This window comes from Lipotes vexillifer, unplaced genomic scaffold, assembly GCF_000442215.2.
Source record: "Lipotes vexillifer unplaced genomic scaffold, Lipotes_vexillifer_v1.1 scaffold472, whole genome shotgun sequence".
NCBI classification, from domain to species: domain Eukaryota; kingdom Metazoa; phylum Chordata; class Mammalia; order Artiodactyla; family Lipotidae; genus Lipotes; species Lipotes vexillifer.
In genome coordinates, this window is record NW_006797698.1 from 1,873,582 (window position 1) to 1,896,916 (window position 23,335).

At 52.8% G+C, this 23,335-nt stretch overlaps 3 protein-coding genes across 6 annotated transcripts in view; 2 read left to right on the forward strand and 1 right to left on the reverse strand.

Annotated features, from left to right (window-relative positions):
- The window catches only part of SMARCD3 (SWI/SNF related BAF chromatin remodeling complex subunit D3), a 9,754-nt gene extending 6,666 nt beyond the window's left edge, over positions 1-3,088 (forward strand). The window contains exons 6-13 of one of the 2 annotated variants that reach the window (XM_007469812.1): positions 183-278; positions 440-541; positions 793-954; positions 1,864-1,961; positions 2,133-2,268; positions 2,585-2,707; positions 2,824-2,925; positions 3,035-3,088. In XM_007469812.1, the coding sequence (XP_007469874.1) occupies positions 183-278; positions 440-541; positions 793-954; positions 1,864-1,961; positions 2,133-2,268; positions 2,585-2,707; positions 2,824-2,925; positions 3,035-3,088 (873 nt within the window). The remainder of the gene's footprint in view (positions 1-182; positions 279-439; positions 542-792; positions 955-1,863; positions 1,962-2,132; positions 2,269-2,584; positions 2,708-2,823; positions 2,926-3,034) is intronic. The other variant, XM_007469813.1, reaches the window with a different exon arrangement.
- Positions 3,089-3,362: 274 nt separating this feature from the next.
- Positions 3,363-8,237, reverse strand: CHPF2 (chondroitin polymerizing factor 2). Its single transcript, XM_007469814.1, has 4 exons — positions 7,682-8,237; positions 6,670-7,234; positions 5,773-5,955; positions 3,363-4,815 (listed from the first exon to the last, which is right to left on the reverse strand). The coding sequence occupies exons 1-4, from the start codon at positions 7,960-7,962 to the stop codon at positions 3,508-3,510; spliced, it is 2,337 nt and encodes a 778-aa protein (XP_007469876.1). The 5' UTR covers positions 7,963-8,237; the 3' UTR covers positions 3,363-3,507.
- Positions 8,238-16,435: 8,198 nt separating this feature from the next.
- ABCF2 (ATP binding cassette subfamily F member 2) overlaps positions 16,436-23,335 on the forward strand; it is a 22,915-nt gene continuing 16,015 nt past the window's right edge. Inside the window, exons 1-2 of one of the 3 annotated variants that reach the window (XM_007469816.1) lie at positions 16,436-16,648; positions 17,313-17,511. In XM_007469816.1, the coding sequence (XP_007469878.1) occupies positions 17,355-17,511 (157 nt within the window). In that variant the 5' untranslated portion in view covers positions 16,436-16,648; positions 17,313-17,354. Of the gene's footprint in view, positions 16,649-17,312; positions 17,512-18,859; positions 19,059-23,335 lie in introns of those variants that run through there. The other 2 variants (XM_007469817.1, XM_007469815.1) reach the window with 2 other exon arrangements.

Consider the following 23,335-nt stretch of genomic DNA (forward strand, 5'->3'; position numbering starts at 1 on the left):
GGGGGTGGAGGGGGCGGCCGGGGGGGGGGGGGGGGGGGGGGGGGTCTAGAGAGACATCTGGCCGGAGGCCTGCTTCTGACTGTGCCGCCCTGCCCGACCAGCGCCCCCCCTACACCCCGCTCCCAACTCATTCTGCCCCGACGGTCCCTGTTCCGCCCCCACGGTCCGCTCCTCTCCCACAGCCCAGCAAGCAGAAGCGGAAGTTTTCTTCCTTCTTCAAGAGTTTGGTCATTGAGCTGGACAAAGACCTTTACGGCCCTGACAACCACCTAGTGGAGGTAAGACCCAGACCCCCTCTGCCCTTGAACCTGCCCCCCTTCCACACACCGCAGTCCCGTCAGCTGCACAGGTTTGGATGAGGGAGCCCCCGCCACCAGGGCTCTAGCCCCACCAGCTCGGTTGGGCCTGTGAGGTGAGCCGGCTTTTATCCCCTGGACAGTGGCACCGGACGCCCACCACGCAGGAGACGGACGGGTTCCAGGTGAAGAGGCCGGGGGACCTGAGTGTGCGCTGCACGCTGCTCCTCATGCTGGACTACCAGGTGTGTGCCCCACCCCCCAGACACCACATGAGGCCCTCAGCCCCCCATGCCCTTTCTCCTAGATGGGGCGGGCCTCGGCCTCAAAGGTGCACATCCTGAGAGATCCTGTTCTCTCCTCCCTACCCCGCCCTCTCCAGAGCACGTTTCTGAGAAGCCCAGGCACCGCATCCCCGCCGAGTCCCAAGACGCCTGGCCCTGAGCTCTTTCCGCTCTCTCTCTTTTACCTAATTTTCATGGTCACCTTTTCCCAGCCTCCCCAGTTCAAACTGGATCCCCGCCTGGCCCGCCTGCTGGGGTTGCACACACAGAGCCGCTCAGCCATCGTCCAGGCCCTGTGGCAGTATGTGAAGACCAACAGGCTGCAGGACTCACACGACAAGGAATACATCAACGGGGACAAGTATTTCCAGCAGGTACCCTCTCCCCTGAGCCCAGGGCCCCTGGGAGCAGGCAGAGTTACCGGTAGGGGAAGTGCCCCTACTAAGGTGACACCCCCCACTCCCTTCTCGACTCCGTCAGAAACGGTCTCGGAGCCAGAGACCAGGGTTCTAGTCCAGGCTCTGCCATGGCACAGCTCTGTGCAGTGGCCCACCCATCGTAGCCACCCCAGGTGAGGAAGACCTGGAACCCCAGGAGGCCAACAGCTTTGGGGAACACATTCTTGTCACTTGGAATTAGGAGTTCTAGTTCCTAATTCTAGTCCTGGGTCTAGACTCTGGGTAGATTACTTAGCTATTTTGAGCCTCGTTCCTTATCTTTACAACAGGGTGATAACAATACCTGAACCATCTAGCCCACCGGGCAGTTAGGAGAATCAAATTGCTGTGGAAGTGATTTGACAAGAGTTCTACCAAACTAGAGATTATTAATAATATTTTTTAATAATAATTTTTAAATAAATACAACAGATAAACCTGAGTAGTAAAAATAACAGTTGATATTTATTGAGTACTTAACCACGTGCCGAGCACTGTTCCAAGCACTTTATGTGTAACGGACTCATTTAATTCTAACAACCCCTTGAGATAGATACCATTACCATCCCCTTTCCAGAGATGAAGAAACTGAGGATGAGATGTTAAGTAAGTTGCTCAGGGTTGCACAGTGAGCGGTGGAAGCAGGACTTACACCCGGGCCGGCCGACCCGGGTCCAGGGCCTGTGCTCTCACCCACGCGCTGCACACCCCTTCCCGTCAGTCAGTGCTCCTCTGGTCGCAGCCCACCTGGCCCCAGCCCCGTGAGCACTGGCTTCCCGTGGCCTTTTCAGAATGGAAACTATGCTCTTTCAAGCACAGAAGAGCGATCTCTCTCTCCCACTTCAGATCTTTGATTGTCCCCGGCTGAAGTTTTCTGAGATTCCCCAGCGCCTCACAGCTCTGCTATTGCCCCCTGACCCAATTGTCATCAACCATGTCATCAGGTGAGGCCCCCGGCTGCTCCTCAGAACAGGGAATCTCTGTGGTGGTCCTGCCCTCCCTGCCCCTCCTTCTGCCTCCCCCCCCCACACCGCCCCTCCCCTCTGCTTCGGGCCCCAGCGCCCTTGGCCTCTGTGGGGGCAGCATGGACGCCAAGGGTTGGACTCCCCTGGCAGCGTGGACCCATCGGACCAGAAGAAGACGGCGTGCTATGACATTGACGTGGAGGTAGAGGAGCCCCTGAAGGGACAGATGAGCAGCTTCCTCCTGTCCACGGCCAACCAGCAGGAGATCAGCGCCCTGGACAGTAAGGTGGGGCCAGAGCCCAGAGCTGGAGCGGGACGTTAACCCCAAAGTGACAGAAGTACAGACAAAACAGACAAGAATGTGGGCCTATGGAGAGAGGAAGGGGAGGTGGCCCTTCCCTCGCTACTTGGAGCTCCGCCCATCCCCCTTTCCCTGGGACTGCCTGGGCATCAGGGACCTGATGAGAGATTGCCCTTCAAAGGCACAACAGCGAACCCCTTCCCCACCCCCGTACCACCCCCCCCCCCCCCGCCCCCCCCCGTTTCCCTTCCTCTCACACATCAGCACGGCCAGGTGAAAGCCTCTGTCTTTCTACCTGTAGATCCATGAGACGATTGAGTCCATAAACCAGCTCAAGATCCAGAGGGACTTCATGCTAAGCTTCTCCAGAGACCCCAAAGGCTACATCCAAGACCTCCTCCGCTCCCAGAGCCGGGACCTCAAGGTGAAGGGGACTCAGGGAGCACTGGATGGAAGACAAGCACATCGGGAAGGCAGTGACGTTGTTCACAGGGGCTGGCGGGGGCCCGGGCTCGGGGCTGACCCCACCGCTCCCCCCAGGTGATGACAGATGTGGCAGGCAGCCCCGAGGAGGAGCGCCGGGCTGAGTTCTACCACCAGCCCTGGTCCCAGGAGGCCGTCAGCCGTTACTTCTACTGCAAGGTGGGAAGGGCCCCGCCCGCCGCTGCCGCTCCGGATGCCCCTCCAGGGCAGGGGGGTCCTGTCACTCACCAGCAGCAGGTAACCTGCTCCTGCTCTCACTCTGCTGCAGATCCAGCAGCGCAGGCAGGAGCTGGAGCAGTCCCTGGTTGTGCGCAACACCTAGGAGCCCTGTGCGAGCACCAAACGCCGCTGGGGGCCTCAGGCCCTGCCCTGTGCCCTAGGGCTCTGCCATCACTCAGACGCCTCGCCTCGCCTCGCCTCACCTCGCCTCCCCTCTCGGGTGAGGCAGGGACTGGATTAAAGGTGTTCACTTGATAACAGCCGTGTGGTCATTGGTAACTGGGGAGGGAGGAGGCAGGGGAGGGCAGTGGGTCCCTCTGGGGAACTCCCCACCCCCTCCCTCCGAGTGTTCTTACTCCATTTTCCCTAGACCTAAAAACAGTTCGGCAGAAGACACTTTTAATGACATTTTCTTATTCAGAAATACAGCAACAAGCCCTCCATCAGTCCATCCGTGTTGCCCCGCCTTGCCAGGGCCAAGGCCGAAGGGCCCTAAGTGGGGGCGCGGGGCCCCGGGCCGCGCTACGTGCTATTGGCCTGCTCCTGCTCGAACAGAGCCACGGCGAGCTGCGCGCGGCCCCCCAGCCCCTCCAGGGTGCTCAGGCGGCAGCGGTGGTAGAGCTCCTCGCTGAGCCGAGGGCTGCAGTCGCGCACGGAGAACTTCTGCACCAGCCCTGGCTCCACGGCCCGGAAAAGGTGGAGCCCTGAGAACCGGAGGAAAACGTCCATCACCTCCAGCCCCTCCAGGGCTTCCTCCTCTTCCTGGCCTGCCAGCTCACCGGCCAGCCGGGCTCGGGCCGCCAGGTAGTCAGCGTTATAGAAGCAGCCCTCTGCGGAGGCCCGTCGGTCAAACCTGCCCCCAGCGGGAGCCCCCCGGGCGGGCTCAGCGCCGGGAGGGGCCGGGGCGTCGGGGCCGGCCCCCGGGGGCCCTTGGGGGGGTCTCTGTGGGGCCAGGGCGGGGCTGAACTCCTGGAAGTGGACCGGAAAGAAGGCCTGCCAGCCGGAGATGGCGTTCATGCGGCAGCGGTTGAGGACGTCGGGCCCGGGCCTGGTCCACACAGTGGCGAGGAAGAAGAGCGTGTCCACGGGGTGCTTCTTAGAGACCACGTCCAGGAGCCGCACCTGGGAAGGGGCCTCCGCGCGCACAGCGAGCCAGGCCAGCCTCGTCCCAGGGTGCCGGCGTTCCAACTCAGCCGCTGCAGCCTTCACCCCAAGAAACGGGTCCGGGGCCCCTCGGCCCCCTTCCCGCGGCCCGTAGACCAGCAACAGGGTGAGCAAGGCATGCTCTCGCGGCTCCAGGACGCCGGCCGCAAAGGCCTCCAGGAACGCAGGGGCCGCAGCGGCTTCGGCCACCAGCAGCGGCAGCACCAGCTGCACGCGGGTGGCCTCGGTGACGTAGGGCATGGGGAGGATCTCCACCCGGCTCAGGGGCCGCAGCAGGCTGACCCTGCGGGCCAGGGCCCGCCGGTGCCCGCGCTGCGTCACGGCTTCCAGCAGCAGGTCCAGGGTGTACTCCATGCCGCGCGCTGGATCAAAGCGCCGGTAGCCGTTGAGCAGCCGCTGCTTCTGGAAGCGCAGGCGGGGCTGATAGCGCCGATTCAGCTGCTCCACAGCAGTGTCCACGGCGTCGCCCACATCTGCCCTGCTAGCCCCTTGCAGTGGGCACTTGGGGGCCCCGTCTGCACAGGAGAAGGTGTGCCGCTCTGTGAAATAGTCCCAGCCCAGCACCTCAAAACGAGAGCGGGGTGTAAAAGGGGCCGGGAGCCCAGTGGGCCAGCTCAGGCCTGCCTCCCCCTCAGGGGTCAGCGCGGTCAGGTTCCGGATCTGAGCCTGGGTGGGAGAGACGCCCAGTTAGTGCCCCGCTAGGCATTCAGGACCCTACCCCACTCCGGTGTCCCGGTGCCTGACCCCAGTAGCACTCAGTGAGGCTCACGGCTTAATTCCCTGTACGCTACGTTCTTTAATCGGGAAGGTGCACAAGGCATTCGAGTCACAGCCGCCTTTCACAACTGCTGTGAGGAGGCGGCGGTGGGAAATGTGCTTTCCTGGAGGTTAAAGCACGCTGAAATCTAACGCTGGGCAGTCTTTCTCTCCCATGCTCAAAGCACTCGCGCTCTCTTCACAAAGAGCCCTCTGTTTTTCACCTGTACCCCACCTCAGACAACCCCCACGGTCAAGCAGAGAGTTCCTCTACCTTCTGCCCTTGGACTGTCTAAGGGCGGTGCTGGAGGTTCAGGGACTTCTAAGTTTTTGCATCCTTGCTGGAGAAGAATTAAAACTATTCTGTCAGGACTTCCCTGGTGGTTAAGACTCCGAGCTTCCACTGCAGGGGGCACGGGTTTGGTCCCTGCTCGGGGAACTAGGATCCTGCAAGCTGCGCAGGGGGGCCAAAAAATTCAAAAATTAAAAAAACACTATTCTTAGACTCCAATAAAGATGTTAAAAACAAACATTAATTCACTTAACTTATATAAAACTCAAAAAACAAAAACCCCAAACCCCCGCCCCACGCCAAAAAAACCCCACAAACCACTCTTCTATCTAAGCACTCTGCCAAGCCCGATCCTCAGAGCTCACCCGCAAACCCTTTTAAGTGCATCCAAGTCATGCCAGGAGCTTTGATTATCTTATGACTGACCTGGACCCCCCAGGGCCCCTTCTCCCTGGAGTCGTTTTAAATCGGGGTATGGTCAGCCTCCTTCTACCTCGCCCAGCCTCCCCTCCCACGCATCACGAGCCTGGACGCCTGAAGCTCCCTGTGACCTCCAACCCCGGTCCCATGCTCACCTGCAGCTGTTCTATTTCACTGTACGCTCGTTCCAGCTCCAGAGCACTGAAGCGCTTGTGGAGCCGGTACATGAGGGTTCCCTCGGAGACAGGGTGCACCGCAAAAGCACTCAGGAAAGCCGAGCTCCCCTCCTTCTCGGGGTCCCTATTTTTGGCCAGTTCAAACGAGCGATACTGCTGCCCCTAGAGGACCAATGAGACCAATCAATGCCACACAGGGAGGGCTGCCCCGCCTGACCACCCTCAACCACGCTCAGCATTCACACCTACTACTGCCACTGCCAGAAGCGGGGAAGGCACAGGAGCTCATTCTGGTGTCCCCTCAACCTCAGCCTTACTCTCACCAACGGATTTTGGAAAAGAGAGTGCTAGCTAGGCAACTAAGGATGCCCTAGCCCCCGCCCCCACCCCCAGCAAAGAACCCCAGTGTTCCTCAGAAGAATGAAAGCCGAAAGCCAGCAAATACTCCCAATACTCTGGTCTGGGAGGAGGGGCCCCTCTGGCATCGTCCCCTCTTCACCAACCAGAAGGGAGGTTCCTGGGCTACCTTACCCCTCCAGGAGAGTGGCCATCTCTAGGACACTCCCAGATCATTGGTGACTGTTCAAGTGTCGGGGAAGGGGCGGAAGGCAAGGGGCCAGGTGGGAGGACTGGTAAGGGGCAGCTTTCTGGCTTGCTCGGAGGGTCCCTGACAAGATGCCACTTTTGAAGGCCCTAGGGATCTAAGACTGTCAGAGGTGAGCAAGGGAGAGCTAGAGGGGTGATCGGGGCTGGAAAAGGCACGACGACAGCCCCAAGGTGCCACTGGGAAAGCGCCAGCAGCACCCAGCCTCGAGGCCAATCACTTGGTCACTACTAACTTGTCGGGGACTGGGATTAACTTGAAAGGGCTGTCACCTGGTGCTGTGAGACACAGCCGATGCCCAGAGAGTCAATGAGGCAGCGGCCAAGCCACTCATCAGGACGAGCACTGAGGATGTCTCCTCGGCAGCCATCCAGATGTGGCCACAATCGAAGCAGGAGGCTCCGTGACAACAGGTAGCCAAAGCCCCCGTGGCAGTATCGGGCCTGCTCGCCTGCACCGATGAACTCCTCCGTCCGGCCCAGGTACAGGTCTTGGTTGATACTGAGGTGGCCAGCCAGGGCTGCCAGGCGGGGGGCCTGCACATACGTGTCATCCTGCATGACGAAGAACCAGTCATAGTCGGCCCCGAAGTGTGTGTGAAGATGGCGCAGGGTCTCGGACATGAGCCAGGCTGGCCGTTCGTCCCCGTGGGATACCACCTGCATCCCTGCCGGAGGCCGGGCCGCTCGCTGCCCAGTGAAGTAGAGGAGCCGAGGGAAGTGATGAGCCACCGTGCGGTTCACGGCCACAGCCAGCGTGGGCAGCGTGGCCCGGGACGTCAGGACAGCCACCAGCAACCGCTCGCGAGAGCCCAGCTCTGTCTGGATGTACCGAGTCCTGCAGGGAGACCAGCGTGCCAAGGGTCAGCTCCCTAGTCGTTAGGAACTCAGTGTGTCCAGCATATACATCCCCCTAGGGATTAGTGCGTTGGAGTTGAGAAAAGAGAAGGGAGACCTCCTCGTCCATATTAATGAGCTACTGGAGTGAGCATCCACTGAGTAGCCGACACTGGGACTGATTTGGGGAGAGGTCAACCAAGGCTGGATGAGATGGGTTAGATGCAATTCCTGCCCTGCTGAAGAACATCCAACCACTAATTTAACACCAATGGGTGAGGCTTTCTCAGACCTGAGGAGGAGGAAGAAACTGGACCAAACCCTGATGGATAACAAGGAAAGAATTGCTTCAAGGAGCCTCTACAATGATCACCAGTGAAGGCGGAGGCAAGGACTCGGAGCAGCCCTAAACCGGGGCCTGGGGACTATGCACACACATAACTCTCACCTGAGCACCTTCTTGTAGGGCTTGTTGGGATCCCTGTAGTAGGGGACAATCCGGGGTTTGAAGTCTTCATCACTTTGGTCAAGCTGAGTTCCTGAGTCTAGATTCTGTGGCCCTCCTGGTTCCCCCACAGCCACTACACAGGGATCTTCTCCCTCACCCTGGATCCAGGAAACCCGCAAGAGGCTCAGGCTGCACCCCAGAGACAGCCCTAGGATGAGGGGCAGTGCTGGTTGCAGCAGAGCCAACACTGAGCTCAGTCGCATGGCGGTGGGCCCTGCCATGTGCGTGCCCCAGAGGGCACAGCCTCAAGGATCGATCAGTGCGTAAATGGGAGTAGGTCTGCAGTTTTAACAAGGGAACCTGGGGTCAATGAGGTCAACAAGAGAACAAGGCGTGTTTGCTTCCAGGCCCAGTATCCCCGGGAAATGTCTGCCTAGCCTTCTGTTGTCAAGGTGCTGGATCTAACCCTCAATCCAAATAGTAAATATTCGAATCAGTTTCACCCACTAATGGTGAGGCTTCCAGTAAAAACGAGAGGAAATAAAACTCAATCCTGTCAAACCTAACCCCAGAAGGACTATATACATCTGAAGACTGGATCTAAGCCAAGAGATGGCAGCAACCGATAAAGATGGGCTTGGGGAAAAGCACATGCTCCATCAACACAACAGCCCCCGGCTAGAGGAACTTAACTCCAAAGGCCTTTCCCAAGAAGCGCCTTGGGGGGCGGGCATGTCTCACTCAGTTTACTGCAGGGCTGCTGACTGGCTGCTGAAGGCCAGCGCCGGGATGGGGTCAGGGCCTTTCCACTCTATTCCCGAGTGTTAAGGAAACAGGGTACCCACCCCTCCCGGTAGTCAGGAGTGGTCAGGAGCCACTGGCACCGCGCACAGAAGTTCTGCCCACCTAATGAGGTGGACGGAGGATATGGTGCCTCAGCACGAAGAGCCTCTCAGAGGAGCACAATGGCTGATGGAGCCACTCTGCTGGGCGTTCTTCTCTGAATCCCCGCTGCTGAGAGGCTGGTGCTGCCTGACAGTAACCCCGGCCGCGTAAGAGCGATTCGGTGTTTGGTTTTACCAGAGCCCCGGGTACCCAAACCAAACCAAACCAAACCGAGAAGAGAAGCAGCTAGCGACAACGCAGGGATCCTGAGAAGGCACACGGATGCTCGGCTGGCTTCCGGTGCGCCCGCTGTCAGGCCCGGCGCCCCTGTCTACCTCTCAGCAATCAAAAGCAACTCTAGTCCTAGAAAGAAGGCCCAAAGCGAGTGTCAGCCGTTAGTCTCACACAGAAATAAAACTGGCTGCGTCACGGGGCTGGAGAGGAGGGGCAGGGAGACTCCGTTCGTTCTGGCGACGGGAATGGAGGTCGCGGCGGGGAGAGGGGGGCAAAGACTCCGTTCTCAGGCCCGTCAGCAGGGGCAAAAGCCCTGCCTGCGCCAGTGGGCGAAGGACAACGAGGGACACCCCGAGGCCCACAGGGGGAGTCCCCTGCAGCCGGGCCAGGGGCGGCGGCGTGCGGATAACGGGTGGCCGGGGTATGGCGGCCGCGGCCAGCCCGGTCCCGCGGAGTGGGGGTGAGGGCGTGGAGCTGGGACGTGCTCCTGTCCTCCGGAGCGGCGCCCCCGACGCCCCTTGCAGGGGTGGGGCGGGGAAGAGGGAACAGACCCCAGAGCCCGAGGCGCCAGCTCCGCCGCTGCAGCCGCTGCCACCTCACAGGCAGGCCTGTTCCTTCCTCTTCCGCTCGCTGTCAGTCCCCGTCTCTATGGTGACCGCATCCGGCCGCTCGCTCCGCCGCCGCCCTCTCTGTGGTCGTCCCGCCCCCTCCTTTCGCCGCGTACCCGCTGTGGGGTGACGTGGTTGTCCCGCCTGCCCCCCGCCCCCCGCCCCCCAACAACAGGCGTGCGTTCCGCAGACGCTAATCCGAGTGAACCCAGCATGGACCCAAAGGTGACGCAAGCTTCAACCTCAACTCCCTTCTGCCCTAGAAAAAATTACTCTCCCTCAGTGAGCGCGCTTCTGCCTCCTTGGACGACTGTTCCCAATGGGCTTCCCGAACCCCATCACCCACTCAGTTATTTCAGAAATGTTTGCCTACTAAGTTCCAGATCATCGTAAAGGAGTGGTAGACGCGTGGGCATGGTCCCTGCCCTCAGGTAGCTGAGAGTTGCGGGAGACAGGCATTAAAGACACATTGACAAAAAAAGTATACATTTAGGTGGAAGTCACAAACTGTCATAAGAACCATTGCAGAAAAGTAGACTCCAGTGGAGAAACAGGACAGGAAGAATTAGACTGAGAATTTGGGAATCCTGAGATCCAAAGGTTCAGTAAATTACCCAGACAAAAAGTGAAGAGTTTTCCAGGCAAAGAGCAGAACACAGGAGGCCCTGAACAAGGAAGAGATTGGCCCAGAGAACCGGGGAGGCCAAAGCCGCTAAAGCCTGGTGAGTGAGGGGAAAACAGGTCAAGGGAGGCTGGAAGGCAGGCGGGGCCTTCAAACAAGTATGGTGGGTTCCCACCCAGGACGGCACATCCCTAGGGAGCAATTTGGAAGTGCAATTTTGTTGTCAGATGGTTGAGAGGAGGAGCAAGAATGCTAGATGTCTTATACTTTGCAAGATCGTATCACACTAGAAAGAATTATCTGTCCTACATAGCTTTCTTTCCCCAGAGCCCGAGGCGCCAGCTCCGCCGCTGCAGCCGCTGCCACCTCACAGGCAGGCCTGTTCCTTCCTCTTCCGCTCGCTGTCAGTCCCCGTCTCTATGGTGACCGCATCCGGCCGCTCGCTCCGCCGCCGCCCTCTCTGTGGTCGTCCCGCCCCCTCCTTTCGCCGCGTACCCGCTGTGGGGTGACGTGGTTGTCCCGCCTGCCCCCCGCCCCCCGCCCCCCAACAACAGGCGTGCGTTCCGCAGACGCTAATCCGAGTGAACCCAGCATGGACCCAAAGGTGACGCAAGCTTCAACCTCAACTCCCTTCTGCCCTAGAAAAAATTACTCTCCCTCAGTGAGCGCGCTTCTGCCTCCTTGGACGACTGTTCCCAATGGGCTTCCCGAACCCCATCACCCACTCAGTTATTTCAGAAATGTTTGCCTACTAAGTTCCAGATCATCGTAAAGGAGTGGTAGACGCGTGGGCATGGTCCCTGCCCTCAGGTAGCTGAGAGTTGCGGGAGACAGGCATTAAAGACACATTGACAAAAAAAGTATACATTTAGGTGGAAGTCACAAACTGTCATAAGAACCATTGCAGAAAAGTAGACTCCAGTGGAGAAACAGGACAGGAAGAATTAGACTGAGAATTTGGGAATCCTGAGATCCAAAGGTTCAGTAAATTACCCAGACAAAAAGTGAAGAGTTTTCCAGGCAAAGAGCAGAACACAGGAGGCCCTGAACAAGGAAGAGATTGGCCCAGAGAACCGGGGAGGCCAAAGCCGCTAAAGCCTGGTGAGTGAGGGGAAAACAGGTCAAGGGAGGCTGGAAGGCAGGCGGGGCCTTCAAACAAGTATGGTGGGTTCCCACCCAGGACGGCACATCCCTAGGGAGCAATTTGGAAGTGCAATTTTGTTGTCAGATGGTTGAGAGGAGGAGCAAGAATGCTAGATGTCTTATACTTTGCAAGATCGTATCACACTAGAAAGAATTATCTGTCCTACATAGCTTTCTTTGATTTTTGTTTTTGTTTTTTTTTTCCAGCTGCGCCGTGGGGCATGCAGGGTCTTAGTTCCCCAATCAGGAATTCAACCTGCTCCCCCTGCAGTGGAAGCCCAGAGTCTTAACCTCTGGACCCTCCAGGGAAGTCCCTGTCCTACGTAGCTTTCAAATATGTCCTACTGAACAATCTTGTTAGTGAAAAAAAAAAAAAAAAAAAAAAAAAAAAAAAAAAAAAAAAAAAAAAAAAAAAAAAAAAAAAAAAAAAAAAAAAAAAAAAAAAAAAAAAAAAAAAAAAAAAAAAAAAAAAAAAAAAAAAGGTTCCAATCATCTAATCCTTGAGCCTGTGTTTTATATATAAAAATTAAGTAATTTTGCAGGGTTGTAATATGTGCTGAATTTTCAAGGAATGGAGCTATCATGAAAATGGAAGGAACATTGTACTTTCATTTTGTCCAGGAATGTACTTCTTAACATTTTGGAGAACTGTTTCATGCACAGCAATGCCATTCATAGTGTTGTGTCTGCATTTGTACTGTCACATTCAAGCTAGTGCTACATTAGGTACAAGCGTCTGACTAATGATGTTTTCTCGCATACTGAAATAACATTATTCTTTTATTATAAAGGATTTCCTTTTCTTCTTTCTGTTGTCATTGCACTGTAATTTTTTGAAATTTATGTGTGTAGTTAAGTTATGTGACATACGAACTTCATTTCAAAACAGGAAGGGGGGTGTTCCTTGAAAAGTTTGTTATTAAAAGGGAACATTGGGGTTGGTAGAGTCAAGAACCCATATAGGAGGCACATGAGATGGAATGCACCAGCACCTTTACCCTTTACTGTGTTTTGGTCTTATCCTCAGATAGACAGCAATTTGATCTCCCCTCAGCAACTGGCACATAATAGGTGGTAAATGAATGGCTTGTTAGAAGACTCTGGGAAGCATAGTAGAAACACTCATCTAGAGGTTGAAAGATACAGGTTCCAGACCAGCATTGTCCAATGGAAATACAATGTGAGGGACTTCCCTGGTGGTCCAGTGGGTAAAACTCCAAGCTCCCAATGCAGGAGGCCCGAGTTTGATCCCCTATCAGGGAACTAGACCCCGCATGCCACAATTAAGACCTGATGTAGCCAAATAAATAAATAAATAAATAAAAGTATTTAAAAAAGAAAGAAATATAACGTGGGCCGCATATGTAAATTTTAAATATTCTGGTGGCCACATTTTAAAGTATTTATTTATTTAATTGAAGTATGTGAAGTTGATTTCCAATGTTGTGTTAGTTTCAGGTGTACAGCAAAGTGATTCATTTAGATATAGATATATTCTTTTTCAGATTCTTTCCCATTATAGGTTATTACAAGATAATGAATATATTTCCCTGTGCTCTACAGTAGGTCCTTGTTGTTTATCTATTTTATATACAGTGGTGTGTATCCCAAATTCCTAATATATCCCTCCCACCCCTTTCCCCTTTGGTAACCATAAATTTGTTTTCTATGTTTGTGAGCCTGTTTCTGTTTTGTAAATAAATTCATTTGTATCATTTTGTTATTCCACATATAAGTGATAGCATATGATATTTGTCTTTCTCTGTCTGACTTCATTTAGTATGATAATCTCTAGGTGATCCATGTTGCTGCAAATGGCAATATTTTTAAAAAATTTATTTTATTGAAGCATCGTTGATTTACAGTGTTGTGTTAATTTCTGCTGTACAGCAGAGTGATTCAGTTATATATATATATATATATATATATATTCTTTTCATATTCCTTTTCATTAGGGTTTATCACAGGAGATTGAATATAGTTCCCTGTGCTATACAGTAGGACCTTGTTGTTTTTTCAGTCTCTATATACTGGTTTGCATCTGCTAATCCCAAACTCCCGATCCATGCCTCCCCCGCTGACCCTCCCCCTTGGCAACCACAAGTCTGTTTTCTATGTCTGTGAATGTGTTTCTGTTTTACAGATAAGTTCATTTGTGTCATATTTTAGATTCCACATATAAATTATATAATATGGTATTTGTCTTTCTGACTTACTTCTCTTAGTGTGATAATCTCTGGGTCCATCCATGTTGCTACAAATGGCATTATTTCATTCTTTTTTATGGCTGAGTAGTATTCCATTGTATATATGTACCCCATCTTCTTTATCCTGCAAATGGCAATATTTCTTTTTTTTTATGGCTGAGTAATATTCATATATATATATGTATACCACATCTTCTTTATCCATTCATCTGTCGATGGACACTTAGGTTGCTTCCATGTCTTGGCTATTGTAAATAGTGCTGCTATGAACATTGGGGTGCATGTATCTTTTCAAATTAGAGTTGTTATCTTTTCTGGATATGTGCCCAGGATTGGGATTGCTGGATCATATGGTAGTTCTATTTTTAGTTTTTTAAGGAACTTCCATACTGTTTTCCATAGTGGCTGCACCAATTTACATTCCTACCAGCAGTGTAGGAGGGTTCTCCTTTCTCCACACCTCTCCAGCATTTCTTATTTGTAGATTTTTTTTTTTTTTTTTTGCGGTACGCGGGCCTCTCACTGTTGTGGCCTCTCCCGTTGCGGAGCACAGGCTCCGGACACGCTGGCTCAGCGGCCATGGCTCACGGGCCCTTCTTCATATTTTAAATGAAGAGTCTGGACTCTTCATTTCCTGCTTCCAGCACTGATCTTCTGTAATTGTTCATATTTAGCCAGTCCTTTTCTCCTACCTCTCTCCCTCTTATTTCCCCGTTTCTTCTCCCTTCATGCCCAGGTCTGTTCCCTGCAAGAGACCTAAACCCTGGATGAGAATGGCAGAACTTCTTACTTTTCTAGGCCACTCTTGCTGTGCTGAAGGAGACTTTGCCCAGCAACGGTCAGTTCATGGGAAATAATGGACGCGATAGGTGGAGTCAGAGAAGGAACTGGTTAGCCCTTGCCGTCCCAAGTCACTTTACAGAGCTGGAGTCCCAGAACCAGAAGATTTGAGCTTCAAGCCTGGCCATGTTTCCTCTCAGCAGTGTTGTTTTATTAACAGCGCCGTGCCTGTATTTCCAATCTGTAAAATGCTATTAATACCCACCTTAGCGTCTGTTGGGGGGATTAAATGTGATGGCATAAATGAAAGAGTATAATTAATTTTAGGTCTCTGTAACCTGAAACGTGCCTGTGACCATGCATTTTAATGAGGTTGGGAGAGGCAGGCATGTTGTAGACCTCCCAGGAGGCTAGGTGCTTGGATAAGCAATTTTATGTGATCCACAATCATATATAACTTCCTTGTTTCATAAAGAAGGGCTTTGCAGGCAGTTGACTATTGTCTATATATCTCTTTACCTAAAACAATGCTTTTGCCCCTATGGCACTTATCACCTGAATGTCATGATCTGTGTCCTTTTAAAATTTTCCATCTCGTCGGCTGAAAAAAAAAAACACAACATGAGAGTTGTGAGTTAAGTTTTATTTGGGGCCTAATGAGGACTATAGGCCAGGGGACAGCCTCTCAGATAGCTCTGAGAAACTGCTCTGAAGAGGTGGAGGACGTCAGTATCTATATGATTTTACTGAAGGGGGGCTATTCGTAATCAAGCACACATTTTGGCAGGTTACTGCTAGTCACAAGGAGCAGATACCTCCGTTAATGATTTTAGTGTTTTTCTAGATATGAGGAGTTTCAAGAAATTGGGCTCATAAAATTTTCTCCAGAAAATATCTGAAGGCTTGTTCTGCTAGTTTTTCTCAGAGCACAGAGTGCCTCATTCCTGATCTCGGCCCTGAACTCCTTTCAGGGTGTGTGGAAGGTCAGTGACTGCAGTGGCTAGTGACTTCATTATTCTAGAACCAGATGGTGAGCGACAATTTTTTGGCATTCTTAATTGTAAGCTCCGTGAGTTCCGGGAATGACTTACCACCACTGAAACTCTAGCATCTAGCTCTGAGTCGGACATAGAGTAGGCACTTAATTCATGGACGGTATTCTAGGAAAAGGCATGCTCAAAGGCCTGAGGTGTAAAATGGCATGGCTTATTTCTGAAATGCAAGTAAGTAGAGTCTACTGGAGCATCAGCTTTGAGGAGGAAAACTAGGTCTATGGGGGGGGGGGGCGTGGAGCGAGCTCACATTTAAAAAAAAATTTTTTTAAAATTTATTTATTTAGGGTGCGCAGGGTCTTAGTTGCGCATGCGTGTGGGATCTAGTTCCCCGACCAGAAAGCGAACCTGGGCCCCCTGCATTTGGAGCGCAGTCTTACCCACTGGACCACCAGGGAGGTCCCTGGGCTCACTTTTTTAAAGGGTCAGGGGCGGCTACTTTTGGAGGATGTGCTCAGAGGGAGTAACAGCTTCCTTTGCTTCCCTCCAGACGTGTCACTGCTGGAGGCACTGCTGGTCAGAAGCCTGGTGAGGTATTTGAGGCTACACATTTGGTATTTGCACTGTAGGCTATGAGAAGTCTGATGGATTTTAGACAGTGAAAAGTAACGGGCAAGGAAAAGTAACGGGCAAGATCACGTTGGTAAATGACGATAAAGCTAAATTCAGAAAAGAAGTCTTGTTTATTACTTCAGGGCTCTTTCCATCAAACTTACATGGCTTGGATGGAAACCTAAAAATTCTGGAGTGGGTAGGTTGAGCAGCCACGGTTCAGGAACAACGTTCCGCACCTTCTAAAGTTTTGTTAACACTGGACCAGCCTCTAAAACCTCAGTTTCATGGAACGAGGCCACCTTTCTTTCATGAAGGAATTCTGTTCTTCGCATCATCTTCGTAGTGATGAGCGTCTTCCCGTCCCTCTCACCAGCCGGCTCACGCTTCCTCCTCCTCCCTCCTCTTCGTTCCCCCATTGTTTCGACCCATTCCTGCCTGATGCCTGCCGGGAAGTGTAGTCGCTCGCCCTGCTGTCTGAGCTGGTTGGGCGGCCCTATAAACCCCGTATCTCCGCATAATTCCTCAGCTATTCCCGAGGTAGGGTAGCCTGGGAGGTCCAGCCGCTTATCCGAGGAGCCAGCTGGGATTTGCAGTTTCCAGTTTCCGCAGCGAGCCGCTGGCAGAGGGCTCTTGGACTCCAATCTCCCCAGCCTCGCGCATTTTGATGACGTCGCGCCGGCCCGCGAGGCCCCTGGAATCCGCGGTAGTTCTCGAGGAGGGTCTCAGGCTCGGCAGCCACGGCTGGAGGACGACACTTCCCAGGAGTCTACGCGGCGGCGCGACGAGAGCCGCGCGAGGCCGTGATTGGGTAGTGAGCCGGCCGCACGCGGAGGAGCCCAAGGAGCTGCTCTGTTGCGACAGAGGCCGAGCGGCGAGGCCCAGTGAGTTGGGGGAAGGGGCGCTGAGGGGGGAGGGTGCTGGCCGGTGAGGGGGAGGGGGGACGAGAAGAGGGAGGAAGGACCGGGCTGGGATGGAGGCGGCTGCGCGGGAGAAGAAGGGGCCAAGGGAGAGACGGTGACGGGCGGGGGCTGGGGAGGTTCGCGGGGTGGCGAGTGAGGAGACCCCGAGGGGACTCACGGGGCGGGGGGGCACGAGGGCTCCCCGGGAAGAAGCTGGACCCGACGGCCAGCTGGTGTGGAGGGGGACGACGGGGAGGCGGCCAGAGGCAAACAGGAGGAGGAAGCCCGGGAAAGTGAGGCGGCCGGCTGGAGCGTGGAGCGCCAAGTTGTGGGGAAACTGGAGACCGGGACCTGTGCCGAGGGGCCGCACCCGGGCCCTAACTGGAGGCCCCGAAAGGAGGAGCATTTCCAGAGTGAGGCAGTCCGTGGGGATTGGTGGACAAAGCCCGAGGGAAGAGCTGTTGAGATTAGAAGAGCGGCCGAGGATCAGAATTGGCTTGAGAGATCCTGACAGAGTTGGGAGGGGAGCGACTAGTCTGGGACGGAGCTGGGATCAGAGGCTCGCTAGGCAGTTCCTGAGAGGGATGGAGCCAGGCCCGGGCATTCTGCGGAAGTTTAGAACCTGGGGATGTTTGCCTTCCTTCAGGCTTCCTGAAAGAACAGTAACGTTCCCTTGTGGTTCATCACCATGCCTTCCGACCTGGCCAAGAAGAAGGCAGCCAAAAAGAAGGAAGCTGCCAAAGCACGACAGCGGCCCAGAAAAGGACATGAAGAAAACGGAGATGCTGTCACAGAGCCACAGGTGGCAGAGGAGAAAAATGAGGCCAATGGCCAAGAGACCACAGGTGAATTGAGGGAGAGGTGGGTCCCTGGGATGGTTGCTCGGACGTAAAGGACGCCCCAGCTGGAGTCAGAGTCCGGATGCTGGGGGCGCTGGAGAATATATCTGGTGCCATGAAACTTTTCATGATGAACCAAACCAGTAGAGTTGGAGCTTGATCAAGGAAACTGAACACAGAGTTCTCACATACTCAGTGGCAAGAAAATATGGGAGTGGTTGTGCTGCCTTGCTGCTCCGTCTTCTAGACTTGGAGAAGACGGTCAGTTCCCTGCCCCTTTCTTAATTTCCATTTCTACACATGAAGTTCAGTGTGCCAGGCTCCTTACCACATAATACCCTTGTCCTCCCAGCGGTAGTGGCTGTACCAAGAAGACAGAAATGTACACATGCGTTGTTTTATGGGTTTTTTCTGGGAGAGAGATGCCTTTCTGTTATGAGCACTTCTCAAGTGTTAGACACTGTGCTGGAAACTGAGGCACTATAAGCACGCTCTGCTGTCTGATATCTTGCAGTCTAGATGGGGAAACAGGGCAGTGTGTGATAAAGAATATCCCAGGCCCTTGGCAGTCTATCCCAGCCGTCTTCCTTGCCCCCTGAAAACACGGCCGTGATTGGGTAGTGAGCCGGCCGCACGCGGAGGAGCCCAAGGAGCTGCTCTGTTGCGACAGAGGCCGAGCGGCGAGGCCCAGTGAGTTGGGGGAAGGGGCGCTGAGGGGGGAGGGTGCTGGCCGGTGAGGGGGAGGGGGGACGAGAAGAGGGAGGAAGGACCGGGCTGGGATGGAGGCGGCTGCGCGGGAGAAGAAGGGGCCAAGGGAGAGACGGTGACGGGCGGGGGCTGGGGAGGTTCGCGGGTTGGCGAGTGAGGAGACCCCGAGGGGACTCACGGGGCGGGGGGGCACGAGGGCTCCCCGGGAAGAAGCTGGACCCGACGGCCAGCTGGTGTGGAGGGGGACGACGGGGAGGCGGCCAGAGGCAAACAGGAGGAGGAAGCCCGGGAAAGTGAGGCGGCCGGCTGGAGCGTGGAGCGCCAAGTTGTGGGGAAACTGGAGACCGGGACCTGTGCCGAGGGGCCGCACCCGGGCCCTAACTGGAGGCCCCGAAAGGAGGAGCATTTCCAGAGTGAGGCAGTCCGTGGGGATTGGTGGACAAAGCCCGAGGGAAGAGCTGTTGAGATTAGAAGAGCGGCCGAGGATCAGAATTGGCTTGAGAGATCCTGACAGAGTTGGGAGGGGAGCGACTAGTCTGGGACGGAGCTGGGATCAGAGGCTCGCTAGGCAGTTCCTGAGAGGGATGGAGCCAGGCCCGGGCATTCTGCGGAAGTTTAGAACCTGGGGATGTTTGCCTTCCTTCAGGCTTCCTGAAAGAACAGTAACGTTCCCTTGTGGTTCATCACCATGCCTTCCGACCTGGCCAAGAAGAAGGCAGCCAAAAAGAAGGAAGCTGCCAAAGCACGACAGCGGCCCAGAAAAGGACATGAAGAAAACGGAGATGCTGTCACAGAGCCACAGGTGGCAGAGGAGAAAAATGAGGCCAATGGCCAAGAGACCACAGGTGAATTGAGGGAGAGGTGGGTCCCTGGGATGGTTGCTCGGACGTAAAGGACGCCCCAGCTGGAGTCAGAGTCCGGATGCTGGGGGCGCTGGAGAATATATCTGGTGCCATGAAACTTTTCATGATGAACCAAACCAGTAGAGTTGGAGCTTGATCAAGGAAACTGAACACAGAGTTCTCACATACTCAGTGGCAAGAAAATATGGGAGTGGTTGTGCTGCCTTGCTGCTCCGTCTTCTAGACTTGGAGAAGACGGTCAGTTCCCTGCCCCTTTCTTAATTTCCATTTCTACACATGAAGTTCAGTGTGCCAGGCTCCTTACCACATAATACCCTTGTCCTCCCAGCGGTAGTGGCTGTACCAAGAAGACAGAAATGTACACATGCGTTGTTTTATGGGTTTTTTCTGGGAGAGAGATGCCTTTCTGTTATGAGCACTTCTCAAGTGTTAGACACTGTGCTGGAAACTGAGGCACTATAAGCACGCTCTGCTGTCTGATATCTTGCAGTCTAGATGGGGAAACAGGGCAGTGTGTGATAAAGAATATCCCAGGCCCTTGGCAGTCTATCCCAGCCGTCTTCCTTGCCCCCTGAAAACACTCTAAACAGGTCTTCTTCATCGACTATTGTTGTCCCTTGAATAGTCACCACATTTGTCCATTTACACACTGAGGTTCTAATACCACAGTTTTTGTACTAGCTACGTTTGACATTTCTCTCAGGGCCCAGCTCAGGATGGTAACATCTTTCCCAACCAAACCTGACCTCAATAATATTGCCATTCACTATACCCCTGTACTATCTATAGTGTTACTTTTTTTTTTTTTTTTGGCCGAGCTGCACGGTATGTAGGATCCTAGTTCCCCAACCAGGGGATGGAACCCACACCCCCTGCAGTGGAAGCGTGGAGTCCCAACCACTGGACCGCCAGGGAAGCCCCAGTGTTACCTTTTTATGTTGTGCCTTCTGTTTCTTCATCTAAATTGCTTGATCTTTGAGTGCAGAGACCATGTCTTGTGTAATATATCTTTTTTGCCTGATCAGCCTTGCAGATAGAGATACTAGGTAAATGTTTGAATAGGAGAGGAGAATTACTAATGCAAGTTACAACAGACAGATAGGAATTCAGAAAAGGGAGAGTTAAAAATGATTGAGAGGAGAGAGTTGAATGGTAGGAATTGTCTCCAAAATAAGAATTATGAGAGAAAGCTAGTGCAGTAAAGTCAGGCATGAGGAAGTAAAGTAGACAGGGTTCCCCCTAGGTCCTCAGGAACAACAGTCAAGCAGTATCTATCATCAGCTCTGTAGGTACTTTCTGGATGAATTGGAGAAACAGAAAACTGAATCCCACTCTGAGACTATTGTCCACTGTTCCCATTACAAATTTCTTCTTCATCTTTCTCCCTAGGAAACCAGAATTTCTCAGGGGGAACCCAGCTATAGTATCCCTATCTCAGTAATAAGGGAGCTTTGGTTTTCACCCTGCTTCCTCAGGGAGCTACTCTTCTGAAATACGAAATCTGGTTTTCTTTCCAGCTCTCTCAAAACATTTCTTACTACCAGGAACCCAGGGTCATTTCTGCTTTCATAATTAATGGGTCATCTGTTCCCTCTCCCAAGACTGGGTCCTCTCTCTTCTCTGAGTTTGGAATTGCTTAGTGCTGCAGGTCACTGCTCCCCAGCCTTTACCTGTTAGTATCGCCACATGGCCTTCTTCAGGTAGTGAGGTACGGAAAGCTTAAGATAAACACCGAAGAAAGCGACTTCTGGCAGACAGTCCAACCTTCTTTAGAAAGTGAGACTCTTCAAGACAGGCACTAGAGTTCAGCTGGTCCCCTTGATTGGGGAATGAATAGAAAGGGGCTGCTTGTGAAGTCTACAGTATTCTCTCTGATGAAGTTTGTTCCAGAATCCCTTCAACATTTATTCAGTGCTATTCACTTACTTTTTGCGTCTGTTTTGTGGGATGCTGTAGGCTAGGACAGTGAGGTCTAAGTCTTATTACTTTTTTTTTTTCTGCGGTGCGCGGGCCTCTCACTGCTGTGGCCTTTCCCCTTGCGGAGCACAGGCTCCGGATGCGCAGGCCCAGCGGCCATGGCTCACAGGCCCAGCCGCGAATGTGGGATCCTCCCGGACCAGGGCACAAACCCGTGTCCCCTGCATCGGCAGGCGGACTCTCAACCACTGTGCCACCAGGGAAGCCCCATCTAAGTCTTACTCTTAAAGCTTAGGAGATGACTTAGGTCATAGATGCTGTAAAGTGGAAGAGATCAAGAGAAAATGGTATACAGTAGTGCCTTGGTGTCTGCTGGTGATTGGTCCCAGGACCCCTGTGAATACCAAAATCCACAGAAGCTCAAGTCCCTTATAGAGAATGGTGTATGTAGTATCTGCATATAACCTAGCACATCTCTAGATTACTTGTAATACCTAATACGTTGTAAATGCTATGAAATAATGGCCAGTGTGTGGCCAATTTTGGAACTTTCTGGAATTCTTTTTTTTAATCCTCAGGTGGTTGAATTTGTGGACGCAGAACTGTGGATGTAGAGGGTTGGCTGTATAGCTTTCCCTTAATTTTGATCTTCTTGCCCGAGCAGATAGAGATATAGACCAAGGACTGGCAAACATTTTCTGTAAAGATCCAGATAGTAAATATTTGTAGCTTTGTGGTCCATATGGTCTCTGATACAGCTGTTCAACTTCGCCATTGTAGTGGAAAGCAGCTGTAGACAATTTGTAAATGATGGGTGTAGCTGTGTCCCAATAAAACTTTATTTACAGAAACAGGCAGTTGGCCAAATCTGGCCAGCCTCTTTTTAAGCCACACCCCCTCCCAGGCTAAGAATGGTTTACATTTTTTAAGTGGTTACGTTTCAAATGGTAATGTGTATACCTACATAATAGTTTTGATTTTTGCCACTTGGGCTGTAAACCCTAAAATATTTACCATGTGGCCCTTTAAGAAAAAGTTTACGAACTCCTGATCTAGAGCATCAGCTTCTCCCTGTACATCTTCTTCTCAACATCTAGAACAGGGATTGGCACAAAGCAGAGCTGTGGGAAGCCTGGTAACTCAACTGTGTAGAAAAGAGACTTTTTAAATTCCTCTCATCAGTCAAAACAAAAAATTTGTCTTCCATTTGAAAAGTACAGTCAGGGCTTCCCCGGTGGCGCAGTGGTTGGGAGTCCGCCTGCCGATGCAGGGGACACGGGTTCGTGCCCCAGTCTGGGAGGATCCCACATGCCGCAGAGCGGCTGGGCCCGTGAGCCATGGCTGCTGGGCCTGCACGTCCGGAGCCTGTGCCCCGCAACGGGAGAGGCCACGACAGTGAGAGGCCCGCGTACCGCAAAAAAACAAAAAAAGAAAAGAAAAAGTACAGGCATACCTTGGAGATATTGTGGGTTCAGTTCCAGACCACCATAATAAAGTAAATATCAATATTGTGGTATCAATAAAGTGAGTCACATGAATTTGGGGGTTTTCCAGTGCATCTAATAGTTATGTTTATGCTATACTGTAGTTTAGTAAGTATGCAATAGCATTATGTCTAAAAAAAACAATGTGTGGGGACTTCCCTGGCGGTCCAGAGGTTAAGACTCCGCGCTTCCAATGCAAGGGGCATGGGTTTGATCCCTGGTTGGGGAACTGAGATCCCACATGCTGTGCGGCATGGCCAAAAAAATAAAAAACAAAAAACCAAACGAAAAAAAAACACTACGGAATTCCCTGGCGGTCCAGTGGTTAGGACTCTGCGCGTTCACTGCTGAGAGCCCAGGTTCAGTCTCTGGTTGGGGAACTAAGATCCTGCAAGCCATGTGGTGCGGCCAAATAAATAAATAAATAAATAAAACAAAACAATGTACATACCTTAATTTAAAAATACCTTATTGCTAAAAAAATGTTGGCCATCATCTAAGCCTTCAGTGAGTCGTAGTAGTAATATCAAAGATCACAGATCACTGTAACAAATATAATAATAATGAAAAAGTTTGAAATCGTGACACAGAGACAGGATGTGAGCAGGTGCTGTTGGAAAAATGGTGCTGATAGACTTGCTTGACGTAGGGTTTCCACAGACCTTCAATTTGTAAAAATTGCAATATCTGTGAAGCACAGTAAGGCGAAGTGCAATCAAACGAGGTGGGCCTGCATTCATCAAGCAGTTACGTATAACACACTGTACTGGAAGCTGAGGTAGACATAGACTGACTGCCAGCTGTCTGGCAGAACAGCCCCTGCCCTCGGTTCTGACTCCTTGCAGGCAGAGCAGGTTC